General features: G+C 33.0%; 4 protein-coding genes and 1 non-coding gene across 6 annotated transcripts; 1 reads left to right on the plus strand and 4 right to left on the minus strand.

Annotated features, from left to right (window-relative positions):
• Positions 1 to 5,937: 5,937 nt before the first annotated feature.
• On the minus strand, positions 5,938 to 8,010 carry LOC101212169 (scarecrow-like protein 23). The gene has a single exon (XM_004147690.3). The coding sequence runs from the start codon at positions 7,668 to 7,670 to the stop codon at positions 6,336 to 6,338; it is 1,335 nt and encodes a 444-aa protein (XP_004147738.1). The 5' UTR covers positions 7,671 to 8,010; the 3' UTR covers positions 5,938 to 6,335.
• A 3,642-nt stretch (positions 8,011 to 11,652) lies between these two features.
• On the minus strand, positions 11,653 to 12,429 carry LOC101212413 (60S ribosomal protein L27). The gene has a single exon (XM_004147691.3). The coding sequence runs from the start codon at positions 12,352 to 12,354 to the stop codon at positions 11,947 to 11,949; it is 408 nt and encodes a 135-aa protein (XP_004147739.1). The 5' UTR covers positions 12,355 to 12,429; the 3' UTR covers positions 11,653 to 11,946.
• Positions 12,430 to 16,040: 3,611 nt separating this feature from the next.
• On the minus strand, positions 16,041 to 16,119 carry LOC116403584. Its single transcript, XR_004216389.1, has one exon. It is a non-coding gene; the product is annotated as a small nucleolar RNA R21 (small nucleolar RNA).
• Positions 16,120 to 16,609: 490 nt separating this feature from the next.
• On the minus strand, positions 16,610 to 17,339 carry LOC101212658 (60S ribosomal protein L27). The gene has a single exon (XM_004147692.3). The coding sequence runs from the start codon at positions 17,245 to 17,247 to the stop codon at positions 16,840 to 16,842; it is 408 nt and encodes a 135-aa protein (XP_004147740.1). The 5' UTR covers positions 17,248 to 17,339; the 3' UTR covers positions 16,610 to 16,839.
• Positions 17,340 to 18,116: 777 nt separating this feature from the next.
• LOC101212892 (serine hydroxymethyltransferase 3, chloroplastic) lies at positions 18,117 to 22,268 on the plus strand. 2 transcript variants are annotated; one of them, XM_011654958.2, is made up of 12 exons: positions 18,117 to 18,277; positions 18,696 to 18,939; positions 19,187 to 19,379; positions 19,502 to 19,676; positions 19,762 to 19,879; positions 19,959 to 20,071; positions 20,174 to 20,296; positions 20,912 to 21,016; positions 21,127 to 21,213; positions 21,295 to 21,402; positions 21,486 to 21,558; positions 21,635 to 22,268. In XM_011654958.2, the coding sequence occupies exons 2-12, from the start codon at positions 18,723 to 18,725 to the stop codon at positions 21,907 to 21,909; spliced, it is 1,587 nt and encodes a 528-aa protein (XP_011653260.1). In that variant the 5' UTR covers positions 18,117 to 18,277; positions 18,696 to 18,722; the 3' UTR covers positions 21,910 to 22,268. The 2 variants fall into 2 exon arrangements, with proteins under 2 accessions (XP_011653260.1, XP_031740593.1); XM_031884733.1 differs by lacking the exon at positions 18,117 to 18,277 and adding an exon at positions 18,359 to 18,389.
• The last annotated feature ends 1,003 nt before the right edge of the window (positions 22,269 to 23,271 follow it).

Consider the following 23,271-nt stretch of genomic DNA (forward strand, 5'->3'; position numbering starts at 1 on the left):
ATTCAAACCCCTTAGTTTATCTTTTGCTTGTTCGCGTGATGTGCGGGAGTATACGAGTAATGAGTGGAGAGAGTCATCAAACAGAGAGAGTGAGCCTTCAAAATGGACGAGACCTTGATATTTTGAGATTACATAGTTTGTGGAATCATTATAGATATGGGGATAAGGGTTACAGATGTTGGATAACAAGAAAAGAGTAGAAGTAGTGAAAGGGGCATTGCTGGATGGTAAAGGGTCCGTTGAAATGGTGAAATGCAAAGGGTAGATTCAGAGAGTTTTGTGAGATTGCTGCTCTGATACATTATTAAAAATGTCCCAAATTTCCATTCCATCATTATATGAATGTATGTATTCTTTTCTAAAATTTAAAAAGAAAGGGGGGTTTTTCAAAGCAATAATAAGATGAGATGGGTAGTGTGTCTCTTAGGTATGAGAGAATCCCACCACCATCATCATCATCATCACTACATGTCCAATCTAAATCACTATTTTTCAACAAACTCTTTCATTTTATTTTGGCTTCCATTGATAACAACAACTTTTTGCATTGTCTGCTCAAAAGATTCTTCCACTACTTCTTCATTACAATATACCTTTTCTTTTCTTTCTTTTTTACCCATAAATCTTTACCCTTTGTTTCAAAGATCTTTTCTCTCTATCTCTCTCTCTTTTTAATTAACTTCAAATAATGCTATTTGTGAAAGAATATTCAAACTAAAAATGTCACTACAAAACATGTTTATGCAACTTTTGTTCTCAACAACATAAACATAAATCATAAAGTTGAATTTGGAAAAACAACTTTCTAACTTCCAAATAATCTATGTTTTCTTTTGTTCTCGTCAAAGTTGCCCTTTTTTTAGTTCTTCTATTCTACTTTTTAGGATTTTAATTAATTATGAACGGAGTACTTTTATTTACAGGGGAGTAGAATAATGGTATAATATTAAGGTCTAATCGAATATAATTATACAAGTTTGTTTTAATTAAGAATTATGTTGATTCTGAAGAGAACGGATTTAGTTTATGAGATCTCGCATTTTATAACATTCAGTTTAGTCATATTCAACATTTTGAGAATGTAGTGACAAACGAGGTGATCCATTGAACTGTAGATGGATCTCATAATCGTCGTGTTAACCAGATAAATACTTTGTTTTAATGTGAAAAGGGAAGACAAATATTTCATAGCAATCAAAATCTTTATACTTCATATAGTACTTTATATATATTTGGACCCTAAAAATATGAATTATAACTTTTTTTTTTTTATTGAATTTCTTATTTGTTTTTTCTTCTTAAACAAAATTTATCAAATTTTACTTAAAAACAATTAAATTGTAGTGATTAATTTTTATAAACAAATAACATTCTATTTAAAAGAAGAAAAAGTTCACTATAAGAAAATTAATTTACCATTTTTTAAGGTTAAAACTTTTCAAAAAAAAATTAATAGACATTTGATATATATTTTTTCAAAGGTTATCTCAACTTTTGAAAAGTGTCGTAACTATTTTTGAAGGTCAAAACCTTTAAAAAAAGATTTAATAGACATTTGATATATCTTTTTTCAAAGGTTATCTCAACTTTTGAAAAGTGTCGTAATAGTTCTGTTGAAGAAACTTTTTTTTATGGTTTTGCCGACCTTTGAAAATTAATAATTTTTTTGAAGGTTTACTAATCACGGTGGTCTAAAGTCCACTCGAAAGTGTGGTGGAGCTTCGACTGTTGTGATGGAAAGACTTGTGCGACAGAGGATGTGGAGCCTGGGGTGGCCGATGGATGATTTGAAAAACATTGGGGAAGGAGAAGAAGGTGTTGTGGATATGGAGGGAGGAAAGGAAATTTGGGGGAAAAAGAGAAAAAAATACATATTTAACCTTCATTTCTTAGAATTTATTTTTCTCGAAGGTTTTATTTTACCTCCGAGAAAAGTAAGATATCTTTTACTTTTTTCAGAAGTTTTATTTAACCTATTTTTCAAAGATTTTTCTAAAATCTTCGATAAAAAGTACATATTTATTTTTCCTGTCAGAGTAGATATTATCGAAGGTTTTTTAAACAAAAGATTTTATTAATTTTTGATGAAAGTACCTATTTCTCAGAGGTTTCTTCAAAACTCTAATAAATGTATATTTTTTTCAAAGGTTATTTGTTATTAGATAAAATGTATATCTTTTTCAAAAGATTTTAATAACCTTTGATATTTCTCGAACGTTTTTTTTATAACTTCTGATAAATGTATATATTTTTTTAAAGATTATTTATTATCCTCCAATAAGGAATAGGGTCAAAGGTTTTTTCAACACCTTCGAAAAAAACGTATATCTTTTCCAAAGGTTTTTATTATTCTTCGATAAAAAATTTATATTTCTCAAAGGGTTTTCCTAACCATCCGATGAATGTATATCTTTTTCGAAGGTTTTTTATAACCTCCGATAAAAGATGGTTGAAATATGCTCACTTTCTTGTAGTGGTCACACTCAACACACCAATTTTGATAAACATGTTGATGTAGTCTTTTATTGTTGCCTGCAGATGATCAATCAAATAAAAGATCAATACTACCTATACTACTAAGTAGTACAAGTGGCAATACCTGGTTGATCAGCAGGGAGCACTGAAATGAAATATATGGTAGCTAAGGGAAGCATGGAGATTAAGTTTTCAAAGAGTTACTTAAATTCTTTAGTTAAAGTGATAAATGAGAGGTTTGGTATGGTTTGAGATTCAAATGAATAAAGTGCTAAAAAAATAACGATATAAATGCAATCAATGAAAACATTCTAGCTTAGAGGAATAGAATTGTCCAATGCAATAATTTTGATAATTGAATAATCAATGTATGATTTTTAGCTTCTTACCTATGCCTAGCCCAATTGAGGATAAAAGTTAACCAATGGGTCCTAAATATCAAATTAGCCAACTTATTTAGATGAGAAGCATTCTTAATCAAGGTAACAAATTAATGCACTACGTTTTAGGGATTAGTTTCAATTACGGACAGACTTGAAGAAAGAGATTTTTTTTTTCATTAAAAATAAGAAAATAAATAGTTTCAATTATGTTTTTGTTGTGTATTTAATAGTAACTCATAAGTTTTCGTTTCTATTATTGGGAGACTAGAAAAAAGTTGAGTTTATTTTCATGAAAAGTAAGAAAATCACACTATATTTTTTTTTTGTGAAATCAAGACTATTTTTTTATCATTAACTAATTCTTCTAAAAAATGTTACTTATTGCAATTGCCCTTAAAACAAAGGTATTTTAGGAATAAACAAAAAAATTAAAAAAATTGCTAATGTTTAAAAAAAGTGTTATATCTTTAATATTTTATGCCAAAAAGTTTACCCATTTTAAAAAGGAATAGTCGCAAATATAGCGATTAAATTCAAAATAATTAAGTATATAGCAACATTTTAAAAAATTTACAAATATAGCAAAATCTATTAAAGTCTATCACATAGATCATGTTACAAATATTTGTATATCACCTATAAATTTTACTATATTTACTTAAAATTTTGCTATATATTTAATAATTATTTTTAAAAAAGATTGCCACCAATTATAATTACTCTTACAAAAATATTATTATAAAATATATATATATATATATATGGAAAACAAGAGCAATGACTTTGGAGGAAATTGTTAAGACATTTTTGGCCATAAATAAATGATTCCTCCCTTGACTTTGTTTGCATTATGGAGAGTGAGAGAAGGCATCAAAATTATTATAAACTGTCCTTATACTATACTATAACACACACTACCCCAAACCATCACCAATTATTCAACAATTCCATTCCCCCAATATATACACACAATTCTTGAATGCATGTATCATAACATCAGTCCTTTCCAGTTTTCAATCATGATTATGATCTAAGTCTTCCTTTTTCTTTACACACTACAACTTTAATCTTTGACAACCTTTCATAATAGTTTTACCCAATAAGTCTTTAATTTTTCATTTTATATGTTTCTAAACTAATTTCAAGTTTTGTGTCTAATATATATACTTAGATTTCTAACCCCTTTTTTTTTATAGAAAAAATATCATAATTCATAGTTGTATCCTCTTCCTTTTTCTTTGGTTTCCACATTAAAAAAAGGACAGAAGAAGAAGAAGGCAAAATAATTACAATTTTGAAGAGAGAAGAAACTAAGAGTCTTTTTTTTCTTTTTTTTTTTCCTTTGGGAATAATTTTTAGGGTTGCTTTTTCAGTTACCATTTGCCTTGGCTTTTAGGGAACAGCTTCTAAATTTGAAACTTCCTTTCTCAAATTTTGAAATCATGAATTCTCAATTTTCAATGCAATTTCTTCTTCTTCTTCTTCTTCTCTTTTTTTTTTCTTTTTTTTTTCTCTTTTTCTTTTTACTAAGAATGAGTAAAAAGTAAGTAAATCAAACATTCATGATTGCACTATTCATTTGTAGATTCTTTCTATTTGGTACTTGAGAGTAGTTGAGTTTGAGTTGAGTGAGAGTGTGTATATCTCTCACTTCTCTACGACTCCTTAACCAATCTCCCTTTGGAAATTTGTGCTAATTTAGCAATCATTTTCCTTTCCTATTTCTCCAAACTTGGAATAATTTCCAATCTTCATTTACCCACCATACTTACTTTAAATATTGTGAGAGAAAAAGTATTCACAAACAAAATATTCTTCCAAGATTTGTAGATTAAATTACAAGTTTAGTCACTCTTAATTTTAAAGGAAAGTGTTTTGGATAGTAAAGTTTCTAATATGTGTAATTAATTTTGTAAGGTAGTGATTAATCTTCTCTCTTTTTCTTATATAAAATATTTTCTAAGTAATCGTTTTAAATGAAAAAACTATATAAAATATTTATAATATAACAAATCAATCATACCGATTACTTTATGTGATATGTTTTGATCAAATTCATATATTTACATAACAAAATTTGACATTCCTTTTCTTTTTGTTTTTGTTGGTGGTTTGCATGTTCAGCCATTGGTTCATAGTCAAAGCAATTGCTGTTCATGTTAACTAAAAGCATATTACAATACTAACATTATCAAACCAAACATATATCAAAAGAATATTGTCCTTTTTCTTTGTGTATATGATTGATTTCCATTGATTCAAACATGAATCAAAATTCTTTTTTCTGATGAAAGAGAAAGTCATATAGTCTAAATATTTTGTGTTTGACATCTTTTTTGTTTTTTTACTATATATTTCTTTTTCTCTTTTTTATGTATAAATTTTGATGAGATATTTTTTCTTCGTTAATAGATAGAAAATTCGTGCATAATGGGTCTTTTTTTAATTTTATTTCCTTCATAATATAAAAACTAACTTATATTTTGTTATCAAAATGTAGAAAGCGTAAAAAAAAAACTTCATCCCAAAAATACTAACCTATCAATGTGAAATAAATTGTGTAGGTAAAAAATGTTACCAAACAACAAATTATGTAAGCATAGGCATGGTATAAAAAGAAAAATTAACGTTCCTATTTTGATAAAAAAATTCTTGAAAAAAGCACCAAAAAGAAAAAGAGAGAGAACAAAGAAATGGTGAATTGGGATATAGTGTTGTGATTAGAGGAAGTGTGGAGTAGATAAAGTTGTTTCTAGGGATTATAGCCACTTGAATTAAATATTCAACTTAATCATTTAAAAAGTATATATAAATATTATTCAAACATATATATACAATTTTAAATCAACCTCTCTCTCCCTTCAAAAAGAAAGTTCCAAAAACAAAACAAATAGATAAACGAAACAACTTTATAAGATTCTTCTATCCAATGTCAAACAATGTGTAGCATATTCATTACATTCCATATTTTTACACAACTTTTATGGGAACAATAAAGCACGAATTTATCCTAATTTATAATGATGATTGTAATTATATTTTCAAATTAACTTATAAAAAGAACCATTGATGTTATTGATGATTGATGAATATGATTCCAAAACAATACATAGATATATATATATATATATTATATTTTACATAAAAGAAGACAGTAGCAGATAAGAATTTCTATTACAAAAATAAGTTTGGTTCAGCTGCTACCAATCCAACAATAATTAAATTATAATGTCAAAAATGCCTTCAAGAAGAGAGAAAAGAAAAAAAAAAGGGAGCCCAACAAATCTAAAAAGTAAGACAAACTTTCTTGTCCCCATTCCTTCGAACCTTCAAACCTTCAAACCTTCAAACCTTCATACCTTCCTTTCTCTATTTTGGGTGTGCAACAAAATAAACCAAAAAATACAACCTGATCTAGTAGCGAGGGCTAGAGCATTTGGTTGGTTCGATTTATAATACAAAACTGGTAGTGTGTGGTTACGTGGGCTGCCATGCTGAGGCTGTAAGAAGAGATAAATCCTTCCATCCAAGTTTAAGGCACCCATTCTCTTCAACAAGAGTATAGCCTTTCCAAGGGAACATCCCTAGAAGTAAACTGGCTTGAGCAGCGGGGTTTCCACGAAGAGAAAGGGGTTTAAAGCCGAGGCGTTTGAGTTCATCTCCCCATCTTTCGACCTTAACTTCACCAGTTCTTTTGGGTCCACCAACGGCGATAATGTTCCTGATCTCACACCCAAACAATTGCTGTTCCACCACATGTCTTTCAATACTATCCATCCCTAAACTATCACCAAGCGCGTCAAATAACGCGCTATAATAATGTAAAGCTTCTACAAATCTTCCTAGAAAACTACCTCCATGGCTCAGATCTTGTTCAACAATCGTGATTATTTTTGGTTTTAGAGTTGAAAGTAATCGAAGCGTACCTATATCGCTTCCCGTTACGTCGTATAAGCAATGATGCATCCAATGAACTACTACTGCTTCCCCAGATCTCAATTCCAGTTGACCCGGGTTTGTTAGGTTCCCGATTTTGCCTTCCACTGGATGGAATTCGAAGGGGAGGCCTAGAGATGTTGCAAAATCCGCCAGTCTTCGTCCTGTTGATTGGAGCAAATCGGAAGAGGATCCGAAGCCGGAGATTCGTAGGGATTGGATTTTCTTTGGCCGAGAAGCGAGGATGTGGAATAATCCAGGCCATTGGAGACCTTGCATTACGTCGAGGTCGATAACGTGGACTCGATCTTCACCGTCTAAGGCTTGGAAGATGGCTTGATTAGCGGTGAAGTGAGAAAACTTAATCAACGGACTGATGGAATTGTAAGATTGAAGAGCGTTGAAAATCCTCTGCGATTGAGTTTGATTCAGTGTTCTAATGGTTAAGGGCGAGTAAGTTCCTAAGCAGGAACTTATGACTCTAGCTTGAAGCGCGTGGGCGAAGTAGGCGCCGACGCGCTCCGGTGAGGTTCCAAAAGGCGAGGAGAGCTCGGAGATTTCGGGTAGGAGATCGTTGGCCTCTTGGAGGTTATCGATGGCAACGCACTCGGCGCATTGAAGGAGAAGGCCGAGCAAACGCAAACCGGTGGAGTCGGTGGGGTCGAGGGGAGGAGGAGGGTCGTGGTCGTGGTCGTGGTCATGGTCGTGACAGGAATTGAGGCGCTTGGAGGGAGGGTGGTCCGGGGAGGAGTCGGCGGCGGTGGAGGGGTTGGAGTCGGGATCGAGATGGTGATCGGAGCGTTTAGACTTCATGGAGGAAGGAGAATTGTTGGAAGTGGAATTGATGGGGGAATGAGGGATTAAGCTACGAAGCATGATGGGATGAATTTGGGGGAAAAAGAGAATCAAAAGGAGAGAAGCTTTTGGGGGAAAAGAGACAAACAAGAATTGAGGGAGAAATGGAAAAAGTTCATTGCAGACTTTCCTCGCAAACAAAAACAAAAAAAATGTGTCAGATAAGTGAAAGAATGAAGAGAGGAAGGAAGGAAGGAAGGAAGGAAGGAAGAAGAAGAAGAAGAAGATGAATAAGCCTATCTTAAAATCATTTCTCAATTACTCCTTTTTCTTTTTTCTTTTAACAAAAATAAAATTATATTAGCTTAGCTTAGCTTCATGTTTATGACTTTGATTTATAACATTCATTTATGTTTTAAATACAAATGAAAGGTCCAAAATTGTCATTGTTTTAAATAAATTGATGAAAATGAAGAATCATACATTAAAAAGTTTTATTTATATTTTTGGGAAGAAAAAACGGAAGTAATATTTAAATCATATTATTAAGAAAAGTTGTTAGGTACTCCGTCTACCGTTGTCTTTAAGTGCGTTTTTTTATGTTGAGGTTTACATTTTCTTATTATGTCTTCTCTAATCATCATTTTATATTCTTAACAATATCTTATGTTCCTTAAACTAATTACTTCCTTCTTTCTTACAAAAAAAAAAAAGAAAAAATGTTAGTTTGGGTAATCTCCTACCTTTCAATCTAAATATGTTTTCAACTCCACAATTTTTCTATCCTAAAATCATTTTATCACGCTCAAAATCATTCGTCTTATTGTGTAACTGAATTTGATAATTTAATGACATCTCTTGAAACTTGTATCGTGCAATAGGGGCAATTGCCTTGACCGAATGTCTAAATGCACAGCATGACAACTCTACTTGTAGATTGCCTTGTCTAGACAGAACACCTAGAGTTATTGTTTGATGTCTCGCCTTGAGTCTAAGGAGTATCACGTTGAGAAGATGCAACGCCTAGACAATGTGCGTGTTAACTCGTTTGTAATAAATTGTGTACCGTATGGTCGAGATTTTGTTATTAATCCAAACGTCTAAGGATTAGCTCACCTGGTGTTATTGCAAAATAGAAACTAGTTAATAAAGAAAGGTTGAGTCATAGATCTCGCTTTCTTTAAGATATTTTGCGGCTCAGCCTTGTTGTGGAAACATAATTTCTTGTCTTGTCAATCTCAGGATAAAAGAATCTCGTTCTTCAATCAAAATTGCACATAAACTTATTGGAATATCAACACTTGAATAGAAACTTTTGTTATGATCGTAAAACTCATATAAAAATTGTATAAAAAGTTTTTTTTCCTTTTTTTTTTCAAAATGAAGAAGAAAATTTGTTTATACAATGGAGAAGACTAAAAAAGACGTTGATACTTGGATAAGGAAGTTTAATTATGAAAACGTTTGTAATTAAAGGAGGATGACATTGAAAATTATATATAGAACATACTGAAAACGTTTTACTCTTTTATGACAGTGAAACAAACGTAGAGATTTTGTATTAAAGAGACAACAATTATATCATTATTACATCTCATCTAGCCTAAGATGATGACATGTGCATGAAGATCTTAGCAAATCTCCTAGTCATCTCGACTAGGATGTGCAACAAGTCTAATCGCCTAGCCATCTAGTTTTGGATGACAACACACAACTTATTTGTCTATCTTCTCTCACTTCCAAATTCATGATTGGACGAGTACTTTGTAGTAATAAAAATTTCAAAAAAAAATCATCAACAACGTTTCTTATATAAACATGTCAACAAACTGATTGACAATTGGGTAATTTTATAAAATACAATATTAATATCATACAATAGTAAAATCTAACATCAAATATTAATATATTTTATTTAGAGGTTTTTTCATGAATAGAAAAAAATTAACGAACCAATATTTATCATACTCAGTTTTTCTATTTTCGAAATTTTATATTATAGATTAAATTATTACAAATTTAATATTCTTATTCATTTAAATGGTTAGTTATAAGAAAAATATATTTAAGTAAATAAATGTTTAATAATAATTTCAAAAAAAGTTGAGATGCATATCAAAAGATAATACCCCAGTCGCTATCCTTATTCTTGAAGTATGAACCAAATGACCAAAATGTTCAATTTTATCGTTAAGCAAATTCCCTATATATATACATACTTATATACAAATATTAAATTTATTTTTTCAAACTAATTTAGACTATTTTCTTTTTCCTTTAGAAAAAAAGATCAACAATAAAATAGAATTAAACATCTAAAAATATAGAGAGAAATAAAACAAAGTTGAAGTTAGTGTTTGCTCTTGCCGTCCAAACTAAAATAGTGTTTTGTCTTTAGATGTTCAACAAAGTACACTTCACCCTTAACATATTTTAACAAGAACCAAGTTGTTTTTGTATTTGAGTAGGACGTTTAACTCCTATCCCGATTCATTCGCTAATTCTTTTAAATAAGTTTGAACTTGAATACAATTACATAGCACATCATTTTCTTTTAACAATAATAATCAATTTCATACCATGTTAGTTACTTCATATCTCTCTCTTTATTATCAATATCCACACTTGTTTTTTTCCTTCTCCAGTACTTATCCATACTTATAGTCATATGGGATGAGTATGTCCAAATCATTGATATATAAACATATATGTAATGTCCAAAATTCCAATCAATTTAATCAAACAATTTGATGTTAAATCCCTACAACTAAAAGGCAAATACATATACTATCAATTGAATATATTTCGAAAATTATAGATCAAATTTTAAAACCAGTTCAAGAGCAAAATAGGTTGCATGGGTACAAATTAATAGTAAATGTTACATTTTGGAAACAAAATCATGATTTGTTAAACAATACCATTAGTGAACTAACAAAATCCAAAATTCTTGAAGAACAAAGAGGCCTCCCTCATGGCCTCTATAAAACCAAAAGAAAAAACAAGATTTTATGAACATTTTTAGAATTTCAGATTAACATTAATCATTCATAAAATCATGCACCACAACAATATAATCAACTAAAAAAATGAAATGGATCACACATAACAAAATATAATGTTTATTTGATCTAACTTTCAAGATTTTGAAATCCAGACAGAGCGATGGACCAACCGGTCCTAAACCAACTTGAACTGAACCAAACAAATTTGACCAAAGCAACTATAAATTACTTTTGAGTTGTAAGTTTAAATAAACTAAACTAAATTGCCCTAAAGATATAATTAAGCTATCATATTCCCCTCTAGGCCATCTACCAAGACCTAAACATGCATTCAATGCATTAGTAGAATATACCAAGACAACGAAATGAAATGCAATAGAAAATTCACAATACATGGATTAACCAATGCAATGGAAACTAATGAAATAGCAGACGTATACTAGCAACTAATCAGTCTATTCTCTGATTAACAAAGACAAAATGTTTGAGAAGATGAACGCAAGCAAAGCATAGATAATAGATTGAAACTTACACGGTAAGTTACCAGTTGAAGTAACATGGTATCCCAAAATAGAAGTTGAAAGCAAATACTTGGCATCATGCAAATTAAAGTCCATTTTGAAAGTGTAATATAAGGGAAAAGAATCGACCGTTTGATAATATATTTTAAGGATCACAAGAGACCGTTCTCAAGGTGCTCAGTTTCAACATGGATTTGATTTGAAAACATTCGAATAACATTTTCAACTTTCTCCTATATGTGTGTTATTCAGAGAGATTGTGACATAACAAAATGGATAACAAAAGATCAAGGACAGGTATATGAGATCCATCAAATAAAGGCACATAACCAATTTCGATATTTGTTCATCAACATGCTAAAGATAATAGTTCAAAACTTTTGGATTAACTTTCCATGTGTTTATAAACAGTTTTCTAGCACTTACAAACATCTTCTTTATCACTAAGAGTGATATGAACTTGTACAAAATTTGGTTGCAAACATGTAGTAATAATGTCATCAGACATAGAAAATCAGCTAATAAACCCCTAATGAAAATCATTAAAACATCAAATTTGTTCATTTAAGTTCTTATATGCGTAAAAGTAACTCTTATCAAACTACAACAAAAATAGCCAGAAGAATATTTGCAACTATCCACGGGCTTCAGACATTAAGTATTAAATATAAATTCAACTGATGGAAATGTAATTTGCACACAATCCATAACACCAAATCAAACTAAACTCGTAATGTAAAACGTACGATAGCTCAAAAACAAAAAATAAGGTTGTTCAGTTAACCTAACAAGAGAGTAATGCAGAACAAACCCATAATTGAAGCAGCCACTTCAAAACCTGAGCTTGGTGAAAAACCACCTGTTCTTCCCGGTTTTGAACCTTTCCTCGAACCTCTTCTTAGTCTCCTTGGCGGCAGTCACCTTCTTGTCTTTTGACTGCAATGAATCAATAGTGACAACGTCTTTAAGATCGACATCGAGAGTGTACCTTGTGGGCATCAGGTGCCTGTAGTTGACGAGCTTGACAAAGGCCTTGACTCGAGATTTTTTGGCGGTTTTCTTGGCGGAGTCCTTGCGGATGACCTTGGCCGGGTACTTCTTGATTCCAGCGACTAAACAGTGGCCATAAGCACGATCCCGGGTACCGTCGTCAAAGGCGCGAACGATGACCGCCTTCCGACCGGCGTAACGGCCTTGGAGGACGATGACGGCTTTGTTGGGCTTGAGGAATTTCACCATTTTCGGATTTCTCCTCCACTCTGTACTTCCCCTTCTATGACGGCTCTTCTTCAACAAGAGAGGGGGCGTAGATTTAGGTTATCTCAACATATTGGGTTTTAGGGCATTTTCAACTGAGATTGGGCCCCAATTAAAATGGGCCTTCCTACTGCACTGGGCCATACTTGAAATTAGGCCGAAGTATTAGCAAAAAAAAAAAATATGCTTATTTTGTTTTTAATTGTTATGCAACTGTTCGAGACCAGGAAGACCGAGTTTTGTATTTTAATATTAATTTTGAAATATTATATTATAATATATTAAATAATATTTTATTACTATTGAATTCTACTTCATAATAGTACGTGTATTCCTTTCAAAATTTCAAAATTTTGAGTTCAAATCTTATCTACAACATCTTTAAATGGTATACGTTGCTTTCTTGCTATTAAGTTGGTGATTCCTGTTGTGGTATGATCCGTTTGATCTAATTTTTTGCTAAGGGGTTAAATTTTGCTATGAAAGAAGGCTCCCAGAGACTTACTTACCTACATCATTTGATGATTTGCTGTCCATTTTTTTTGTAGTTAAAAGTTTTGCATTCATGTTTTGTTCTGATTTGTTGGAATTGGAAGGCATTCTCCACAAACCCCCTTTGTGTGATGACTTGAACGGTATTATTGATATTAGCTCTTAATATCTTTGGAATAGTGTGCTTTAGCCTTTACCTTCTCATAGCTGTTATCTAGTTTGCTTTTTATTTTCTTTCTTTTATTGGATCAAGTTACTCAGCTACTGGGTTTTGGTCCTCTTGTTCTTATGTTCCATTCTTGTTGAGGTCTCTGTTTTCTATTTAACCTAAGTATCTCACTAGGTTGTTTTGAGATATGCAACGAGGTGGAAATTTGTGATTGGGGTCAATTAGATGGTCTTCAGCTGATGACCTCTTTTTTCCTCTTCTTTATTTTGAGAATGATTAATCAATAATCTTATTTTGTTCATGCACCCAATTCGCTTTTTGATGCTTCACGATATGAGGTTTTTTTTGTCAAAATGTCTTGGAAGAAGTGGGGATGGATGAAGATATCCCTTTAATTGTTTGTTAGGGAAGAGGTAGGTTTCAGTTCACTGCTATGCTATGTTACTTTAATTATTGCATTATAAAACTTAATTCCCAGACAACGGAAATGAAAAAGTTTTAACTCTTTTCTTTATCCTTCGAGTTGTGCTTACATGTGTTTGCTTTGAAAAAATTTTGGATGTGGTTTTCTGTTAGCGGGTCACACATCTTTTAGTGATATATTTAAGGAGTTCTTTCTCCGTCGGTCGCTTTCAAGAAGAGGGATTTTGTAAAGACCCTAGATAGGAAAATAGTGGATTACTGGTAGAAAATGTAGAAAATAAAAATAGTAGTTAACAAACATATTAGTAAATAGTTAGTAAGTTGGTTACATCTTTTTGTTATATATAGTATGGGAGAGGGGTTGAAAAGAGGTGTGAAGAATTTTGAAGAAATATTTCCTTGTAAGGGAACCTTGAGAAAGTCCAGCCCTCTCAAAAGGCTAGGATTACTTGTTCTTATGATCTTCTAGTATATATTTCATATTTGAATGTTCTGTTAAGAGTTATTGAGTTCATCTTATTTTATTGAGATAATTCTGGTTAGGTGAGATCCTAACAAATTAGTATCAGAGCTGTAACATTTTGTGGATGACACAGGTTATGTGTAGAAACAAAACAGAGGAGAGGTTGGAAAAGAATGAAGACATTAGGGAGCTTAAATATTTAGAGTTGTCCAAAAGAGTTGAAAGGATGGCAGAGGAATTACGAGAAAATAGTGTTCATCATCTACGAAAAGAATCTAGTATGTCGAAGAAAGTTGAAAGGATGGCAGAGGAATTACGAGAAAATAGTGTTCATCATCTACGAAAAGAAACTAGTATGTCGAAGAAATTTGTGTTGAAAAGTAAAGGAAGGATGGAAGAAAGCACGGGCACGATTGAGAAAGGGACTTGGGAGTAAACACCTAAATGCGCTGTGGTTGAAAGAGGAGAGACTCTATGAATATGGGAGTAGATGCAGAAATGGATTGTAGATTGCAAAGAGAAGAATACATAGGCATGCTATATCAATGCATCAAAAGCTTTCTAAAGGGCTGCAAAGTGATAAAGAAAGAGAGGGGAAGAAACTAGCAAAAATCAAAGTTAGAGAAAAAGAGAAATGGAAAAATGACTTGAAGATGAAGGAATCAAAAAAACGAGCATGAAAAAAATGGAGGAAAGAGGAAGCCAAATCTAATTGTACATTCTTATGACCAACGATGAAAGGTGAAGTGGTCGGAGACAAATACTGAGTGGAAATGGAAACACTAAACATAGGAGGCAGAAGCATGGGAGAAGAGACGGTTACTATTGACGAGAAGGGAAAGTGTATGAAAAATGAATGATTGAGAGAGTTATCCCTGACCCTACAAGAAAATGAAAATCTCTCAATGCATGAGATATAGTCTTTTACGTATAATTTAACTGTAAGATTATATGAACGTTTTTAGAATTTCAAATTAACATCAGGCATTCATAAAACCATATACCAAAATAATATAATCAACTACAAAAACGAAATAGACCACACACAACAAAATATAATGTTTATTTCATCTAACTTTGAAGATTTTCAAACCCAGACAGAGCACAGGACCAACCGGTCCTAAACCAACTCGAACTGAACTCAGATTCCACCAAAACAACAATAAATTACTTTTGAGTTGTAAGTTTAAATAAACGTGACTAAATTGCTCCATAGATTTAATTAAGGTATCGTATTCCCCTCTAGGCCATCACCAAGACCTAAACATGGCATGCATTCAATGCATTGGTAGAATATTCCGAGACAGGGAAATAAAATGCAATAGAAAATTCACAATAAATTGATTAACCAATGCAATAGAAACTATTGAAATAGCAGACGGATACAGCAACTAATCAGTCTAATCTCTGATTAACAAAGACAAAATGTTTGAGAAGATGAGCGCAAGCAAAGCATAGATGATATTGAAACTTACACAGAGCAAAGTTACCAGTTGAAGTAACATGGTATCCAAATAGTAGAACAAATTTTTCATCATGCATTAGATCTGAAAACAGTAGAACAAATTTTTCATCTTTCTACTATGTGTTATTCAGAGATCAGGGACAGGTAGATGTGATCCATCAAATAAGGGTACATAACCAATATCGATATTTGTTCATCAACATGTAATTAGACTTCAACTATAGCATAGTTAAAATAAAAAAATAAATTGAAATTGTGTGTAATTAGACATCAATTATAACATAGTTAAAATACAAAAAGAAATCCTAAATTATTTTTCAGGAGTATATCATATTTAGTTTAACAAACTCGCGAAAATCCCAATGGGAGCTAACATCTTTCAAACCTAAAATAAAAATCAAACCCTAAACCACAAACCATAAATGAATTTTTCACAAAAAAAAAAGAAAAAAAAGAAAAAAAATGTGAGTTTCATCCAAACTCAAGGTCGACAAACAGGGATTAGAGACTCAAATGCTCCGTACCCTTGCCCAAAACAAGAACACAACCTCTGCTCAACATCCATCATGGTCATATATATTATTTTTTAAAAGAAATCCTGACCAAAATTTGAAACCTCACAATGACAGCTTCAGGAAATCTATTTGCAAAAAAAATATCCCTCAGAATTGATACTTCTCACCAGTAAGACTCAGTCCACTACTTTTATAATTCCAATCAATCATCATAGGGATATAAATTTCAATACCTATTTTTTTCAGATATAAATCATTAATATTCAATGTAAAATCCGGAACTACGGACAAATATACCAGAGATTGAAGGCTTAATTCATCGATTAAAAAAAAAAAATATATATATATATATATATAAAAACCCAGAAGCCATCTCAGAAGGAAAGGTAATTCAAGCAGTATATCTAAAAACTCATTAAGATCGTAACAAATTTGTAAAGGAAGAAGGGAATGCTTGGAATTTCAAGACGTTTCAAGAGCATTCTGGTTGAAACGAAAAAAGATCGAAGACTTCAAAACAAGACAGCCGGCCGGTAAACAAAAGGGATGGAAACGTTTAAAGGAACTCCACTCAATCATAAGCAAATACTCAGACATCAAATATTTAAAAGTATACAGATACATAAGTTGCATTGCATAATCTACATCTCGTAAAGCGGTTTTCACTTTAAAACGAAGAAGAAAAATATATGAATACCAAAACCATCACATAATATCAGAAAAATATATGAATCTATATAAATGCAAGTCTCAAATGTATCATTATAACCATAGAGATTTCTCATCCAAGCATTCAAAGTACGTCCAGACAAAAATTAAACACCAAAACAAACTACATTAGTAAGATAGAACGTACGATAACTCGAAAACAAAAAATCAAATTGCTCAATAACCTAATACGAGAGTAATCCAGAAGAAACCAGTAACTGAATGAGCTACTTCAGAATCTGAGCTTAGTGAAAAACCACCTGTTCTTCCCGGTTTTGAACCTTTCCTCGAACCTCTTCTTGGTCTCTTTGGCGGCGGTGACCTTTTTGTCCTTTGACTGCAACGAATCGACAGTGACAACATCTTTAAGATCGACATCGAGAGTGTACCTAGTGGGCATCAGATGCCTATAATTAACGAGCTTAATGAAGGCCTTGACACGGGATTTTTTAGCGGTCTTCTTGGCGGAGTCCTTGCGGATAACCTTGGCCGGGTACTTCTTGATTCCAGCGACTAAGCAGTGGCCATAAGCGCGATCCCGAGTTCCATCGTCGAAGGCGCGAATGATGACCGCCTTCCGGCCGGCGTAACGGCCTTGGAGGACGATGACGGCTTTGTTAGGCTTGAGGAACTTCACCATTTCCGAACTTCCACCTCTGGTCTGTGTTTTCCGTCTCCTTGCTCTCTGCCTCCAAGCCTCCAAGCCTCCAACAGTTGAAACGTTGATTTAGGTTTTCCCTAAAAATAGGGTTTTAGGGCTTTTCAAGTCAATTTGGGCCATAATTTAAATGGGCTTTTGTTAATCAACTGGGCCGACGGCACTGTATCTTTTAATCAATAGCTTACACCGTTTTCGTCCATCCTCCGCTTCTTGGTGACGTCCATGTCTTATAGGGTGAAGCTAAACCCTAATCCGAGGCTTGAACGACGACGGAGACGAAGAGAAATAGAACGAATGGAGGGCAGTTGATTGTACACCCAATGTTTTTATTTGGGCCGAGCCTTACTCAATGTCTCTTTTATGGGCCCATGGGCTTACACTCCGTCTCAAAAAGATTATTATTAGGAAAATTTTAAAATCAATAAAAGAGACCATAAATAAGTCTATAATGTGTGCATTTTATTTGGTTTAGTTAAAAGAAATGTGAACTTTGTGGGGGAGAACTAAAATAGATAGTTTAAACACAATTTTCTTCTGATCGAACTAACTAATATAACTCTGAATGGTAAATAAAAGAAACAAAATAAAGTAATTGTAATTACATAGTAAATGTATATGATGATACATCAAAGTTGAACAAAATTTAAATATGAATAGCGAAATATGAGCATTTTGGGTAGCAAAATTTTTAATTTAAAAAATTGGAGGTTAGAAATAGAGGCTTAAGATTAACCTAATTTTGAAGTTTAATCAAATATAAAATTGAATGCGTTATTGATAACTGCTGACATGGGAAAGACACATCCTTGAGTGACTAGATAATTACAAGGTACTACTTCTAGTCAGCCAAATTACAAAAAGTTTCCTATCGTTTTTAAATTCTTTACGAACCCTTCTCAGTTTTGTAAACCCCTTCGTCTCTTCCTCTTCTCAGTCTCAGTTTTGCGCCCTCTCCTTCTCGCCGTCCGTCTCCCTCCGATTTTCTTCCTATTCCGACGGCCATCCTAAGGTTTGTATCATTTTCTGATTTTTTATTACCAAAACTCCTTAAAAACTCTCCAAAAAAATAATTGGAAATTTGATTACTCAGCCGCTTCTTCGCCGTCACCGTCGCCGGTCAGGTTTTCGTCTACAATCACTCTGAATCGTCTTCTCATTGTTTTTATTATTATTTTCCGTCCATTTCTGTGTTGCCTGACTTCGGCTAATTTCTGATTCTCCGTTCAAGTATTGGTTTGTTGGCTATTACCGATTAATAGTTTCTGTTTTCAAATATCAGAGCGTGTCTCGAAGCGGTTTGTGGGTCATATAGACTATGTTGTGTGTTGTTTTCAAACTTTTTTTATGTTTGATTAAAGTTATCGCTGTTCTGTTATGGTGTTTGATTGTTGTTATTGAAGTTCGTTCTGTTATATGAAATTTTGTAGGGATTTTTGAAGATTTAAGTGGACAGGATGCAGGCTACAAGTGGTGTTGCAGTGATGGGCTCTCTGCAAGTTGCTGTTTGTGGGAAGGGGTCGTGTTTTCCTTCTAAAAGTTCTAGCATCTGTGTGTTTCCGCAGCAGAAGAAAATGAACATCCTGAAACCCTGTAAGTCCTTCAAGGTTGAAGCAAGCATGGTTGCGGGGAAGCCATCATCTTCTGTGTCTGTCACTGTTCCAGAAATTGGAGGTGAAATATTATCTAACTGTTATGATTTTCTTGAACATAATTTGGCAATTGGCATATCTGCTTGAGCTTGACCCATGTTAATAGAATGGATCGAAAATTTGACCCTCTACTCAGAGGAAAATTGGTGAGATATTTTTTTTGTTTTTTAATCCTAGATTAGCCTAGTTGGTGCCTATGAATGAAAAAGTTTTATGTTTGATTGAGTGGGAGAATTTAGCTTAGGCCACCCTTCGTTGTTGTCATGCAGGTGTAAGCAACTTTGTAGACCATGCCTTGAGTGAAACAGATCCTGAAGTTCGAAGTATTATTGACAAAGAAAAGCAGCGACAGTTTAAAAGCCTTGAACTTATTGCCTCGGAGAATTTTACCTCTCGGGCAGTTATGGAGGCAGTGGGGTCCTGTCTGACAAACAAATATTCAGAAGGATTACCTGGAAAAAGGTGAAATTTCTTCATTTGATGTACTATGGATGTGAGTTCCAATTCATTCAGGGGAAGTTTTGAGGTTTTGTTGTTGTTGAGAGGATTGTGCAAATTAATATTTTTTCTATCATGCATCTCAGGTACTATGGTGGCAATGAACATATTGACGAGCTGGAAACACTCTGTCAACAAAGGGCTCTTGCAGCATTTCATTTGGACAATAACAAGTGGGGTGTAAATGTTCAACCACTATCTGGTTCGCCTGCTAACTTCGAGGTTTATACTGCAGTTCTTAATCCACATGATCGAATCATGGTGAGTGGCCTTATGATTACTTCTTTAATCACAGTGTTAATTTAGACAGTTGTTGATACTACCAATTCGTGTTAAATGACTTTAGGGTTTAGACTTGCCTCATGGAGGACATTTGTCTCATGGGTTCATGACACCAAAAAGACGGGTGTCAGGCACATCAATTTATTTTGAATCTATGCCTTATCGTCTTGATGAGACAACAGGTACTTCTCATACATGATACAGGTTTTTTATGATCATTCCCTGGTTTATGCGTTCTAATTTAGTAGCAAACTCTTGCAGGTATTGTAGATTATGACATGCTTGAAAAAACTGCTAACTTGTTTCGACCAAAGTTGATTATCGCTGGTGCAAGTGCTTATCCACGAGATTTTGACTATCCTCGCATGAGAAAAGTGAGGGTTTACCTGTGTCCAATGTTAATCATTTTACTTTGGGCAGCTCTGTTGAAAATAAGTAATCATTAATGACTGACTTACTTGATTTGATATGGGTAGATTGCCGATGCTGTTGGTGCTTTTCTCATGATGGATATGGCTCACATAAGTGGGCTTGTTGCTGCTTCTGTGGTTGCTGATCCTTTTGAGTACTGTGATATTGTGACCACAACGACACACAAGGTAGATGATAAATGTTGGTAATGGATGCTTCCTTCTAAGCACATGCTTTTCTTTAAATTCGTTTAACTTTTTAAGACAAGAAATTTGTATATTTGAGAACCAAACGTAAAAAGGGAACGACCTATTGAGCAAGGTAGAGAAAACTAATACATAAAACTCGTCCAAGTTAGAATTAACATTAAGAGGATTACCGTGGTTACAAAAAAAGCCTCTTTGTGAATGATACTTGTATGAGATTGCAAGAAAGGTTTAAAGAATTTTTGAATCCTTTGGTTTCTTTGTAGCTCTAAAACCCACAAAAGAGTTCTAACCTTGCACTCCAAAACATTTTTGCTTCGTCATTCAGCCACCAGCCCAAGAGAGCTTCAGGAAATCAAATACATGACTTTACTTGAAAAGTAAAGGAGATCAGAATTTGTTTCTTCCATAATATTTGAGATTCAGCCCTTCATCATTCCGATTTAAATATCATAATTCATTTCATGCTTATTTACTTGTATTGAATTTTTGTCATTCTCATCTCGTGTTGCCTTCTCTTTAAAACATATTAGCTTTGTATATGATTTGAATTTGATATGATTCTGAGCCTTAAAGAAATGTCAAACTTATATGCAGTCTCTGAGAGGTCCAAGAGGGGGAATGATCTTCTTTAGGAAGGATCCTGTTCTCGGAGTTGACTTAGAATCTGCGATTAATAATGCTGTGTTCCCAGGATTACAGGTTGGTCTAACTAGTCTTGTAGAGTAGGCATGTAGAGAAGAGTTCATTTGTCTCGCTGCATACTTTTTCTTTGGTTCTTAAATATTGTCAGTTTTATGGTTGATATACAGGGTGGTCCTCATAATCATACAATTGGGGGACTAGCTGTCTGCTTGAAACATGCACAATCCCCAGAATTTAAGGTCTATCAGAACAAGGTACTTCATTTCCTCAATGATCTAGAATTGGTGTAAGACACTGTTTTCTTATTTCTAACAACATAGCTTTTTATACTTTAGGTCATTGCCAATTGTAGAGCTCTTGCAAATCGGCTGGTCGAGTTAGGTTATAAGCTAGTTTCTGGGGGAAGTGACAATCACCTAGTTCTTGTAGATCTCAGGCCATTGGTAAATCTATGCTCCTTATAGATGTGCTTTCAAAGATTGATGTGGGTACCATATGTTAATGCATGCGTGAACTCTAATGACAGGGTATCGATGGAGCGCGGGTGGAGAAAATTCTTGACATGGCCTCAATCACTCTCAACAAGAACTCAGTACCTGGTATTGACTCATGTTTCAACAGGCTGATCGTCATTTCCAATTTTCTTGAACTGACTCTTGGCTGTTTTATGCATAGGTGACAAGAGTGCTCTAGTTCCAGGAGGCATTCGAATTGGGTCGCCTGCCATGACCACCCGAGGTTTCACTGAGAAAGAGTTTGTAGCGGTTGCAGACTTCATCCACGAGGGTGTTAAGATAACTCTTGATGCCAAACCACTAGCCCCTGGATCAAAGCTCCAAGAGTTCCTCAAGTTTGTGACAACTTCTGATTTCCCTTTGACCGACCGAATATCAGATCTTCGCTCGAGAGTCGAAGCTCTTACCACTCAATTCCCAATACCGGGCCTGTGAGTTTCGCACTTCTGAGAAGGAAACGGTTATAAATTTACAATAACAATTCTGACCAAGAAAAGGGATAAGGTCAGAGAAAATGTCACTTATTCTTGATGGGGACATGTTTGTGCTGATTGTAGTAATACAAGTTAGGTAGTTTGTAACATTTCATAAGCTCTTGCTGCGATGAGGCTTTGGTGGGAACTGGATCATCATTGATCAATTTTATCTTCCTATGTTTTTCAATTTTGTGTTCCTGTTAGTAGTTTTATTTTTAGAAACTTCTATGTGTTTCACTTTCAGTGTATTCAAGATGTTAAATTTAAAGAATCCAATGCTGATTATTGCAGAATTAACAATGATTTTGTTGGTGATTACAAATAATTTGAAAATGAATACTGTGCAATTATTTGTTAGTATGAATGGTTTTGAACAAAAATAAATTTCACGTGCTTCTCTTATTTTATTTGTTTTTTTATTTCTAATAATGTGAGCCAATGGGCACATTAATATTGAAACTGGGTCAAGAGTTGTAATGTTTTCTTATATTAAGATATTGTACGATTTTCTTTTGAATATTGTACAAAATTCAACCATCCACTATCTTATAGAGTAAGTGATGTGTCTTAATTTATTTAAAAGAATGACAACCTTTATAAGCACTTGATGTTTTATTAAATTTCATAAATTGCAAAAAGGATAAAATATGATCAAAATAAATAAACAAAACATCAACCATGGGTTCACAATATGGTTATACCTTTTCTTTCAAAATGGTATATTTACGTTGCCACCTTTTTTTTCCTTTGATTTCTGAATCTTTAAAATTATTTATCAGTCCTTGAATTTTTAAAATTAAATTCAAATAAGCTTGAGATGTCCTTGAATTAGTTTTTTTTTAATTATTTTAAATTTTATGCAACGTTTTAAATATCTCTTTCTATCCTTCCTCCCTTTTCTACCTCATTAAATTATTGTTTTTTACTATTTTAAAATTTAGATACTCAAAAAAGTAATTTTTCAAAACAAGAGAGCACAAATTATTCCTTGTATTTGATAAAAAGTATTATAGTGTAATATTAATCCAGAGCTAAATAAAATTTAATTCGACTAGCGAGAATATATGCTATAAATAAGCACGTGAATACAAAGAATAAATATGACAGTTATCAAATAATAAGACTACAACAAACTCAACTGATTGTAAAGATAGATGTTCCTATTATATATGTGGACATGAAAATAAGGTTATGTTCATGATGTGTTGATCCATTAATTCAAATTATTCACATTAATGTATATATACTTGTACATTTGTAAATTTAAGCAAAAATGTTTAAACAAAAACTTTATTTATTTTTTTCATTCCTACACGTTAAT

Source organism: Cucumis sativus, chromosome 4 (assembly GCF_000004075.3).
Source record: "Cucumis sativus cultivar 9930 chromosome 4, Cucumber_9930_V3, whole genome shotgun sequence".
Lineage (NCBI taxonomy): Eukaryota > Viridiplantae > Streptophyta > Magnoliopsida > Cucurbitales > Cucurbitaceae > Cucumis > Cucumis sativus.

Bases quoted from the DNA above. Each gene is read 5' to 3' on its own strand.
- LOC101212892 (XM_011654958.2), top strand. From the start codon at position 18,723: ATGCAGGCTACAAGTGGTGTTGCAGTGATGGGCTCTCTGCAAGTTGCT. The intron at 19,380-19,501 runs GTGAAATTTCTT...CATGCATCTCAG, and splicing joins GAAGGATTACCTGGAAAAAG to GTACTATGGTGGCAATGAAC. The intron at 21,559-21,634 runs GTATTGACTCAT...TTTTATGCATAG, and splicing joins CAACAAGAACTCAGTACCTG to GTGACAAGAGTGCTCTAGTT.
- LOC101212413 (XM_004147691.3), bottom strand. From the start codon at position 12,354: ATGGTGAAATTCCTCAAGCCCAACAAAGCCGTCATCGTCCTCCAAGGC.
- LOC101212169 (XM_004147690.3), bottom strand. From the start codon at position 7,670: ATGCTTCGTAGCTTAATCCCTCATTCCCCCATCAATTCCACTTCCAAC.
- LOC101212658 (XM_004147692.3), bottom strand. From the start codon at position 17,247: ATGGTGAAGTTCCTCAAGCCTAACAAAGCCGTCATCGTCCTCCAAGGC.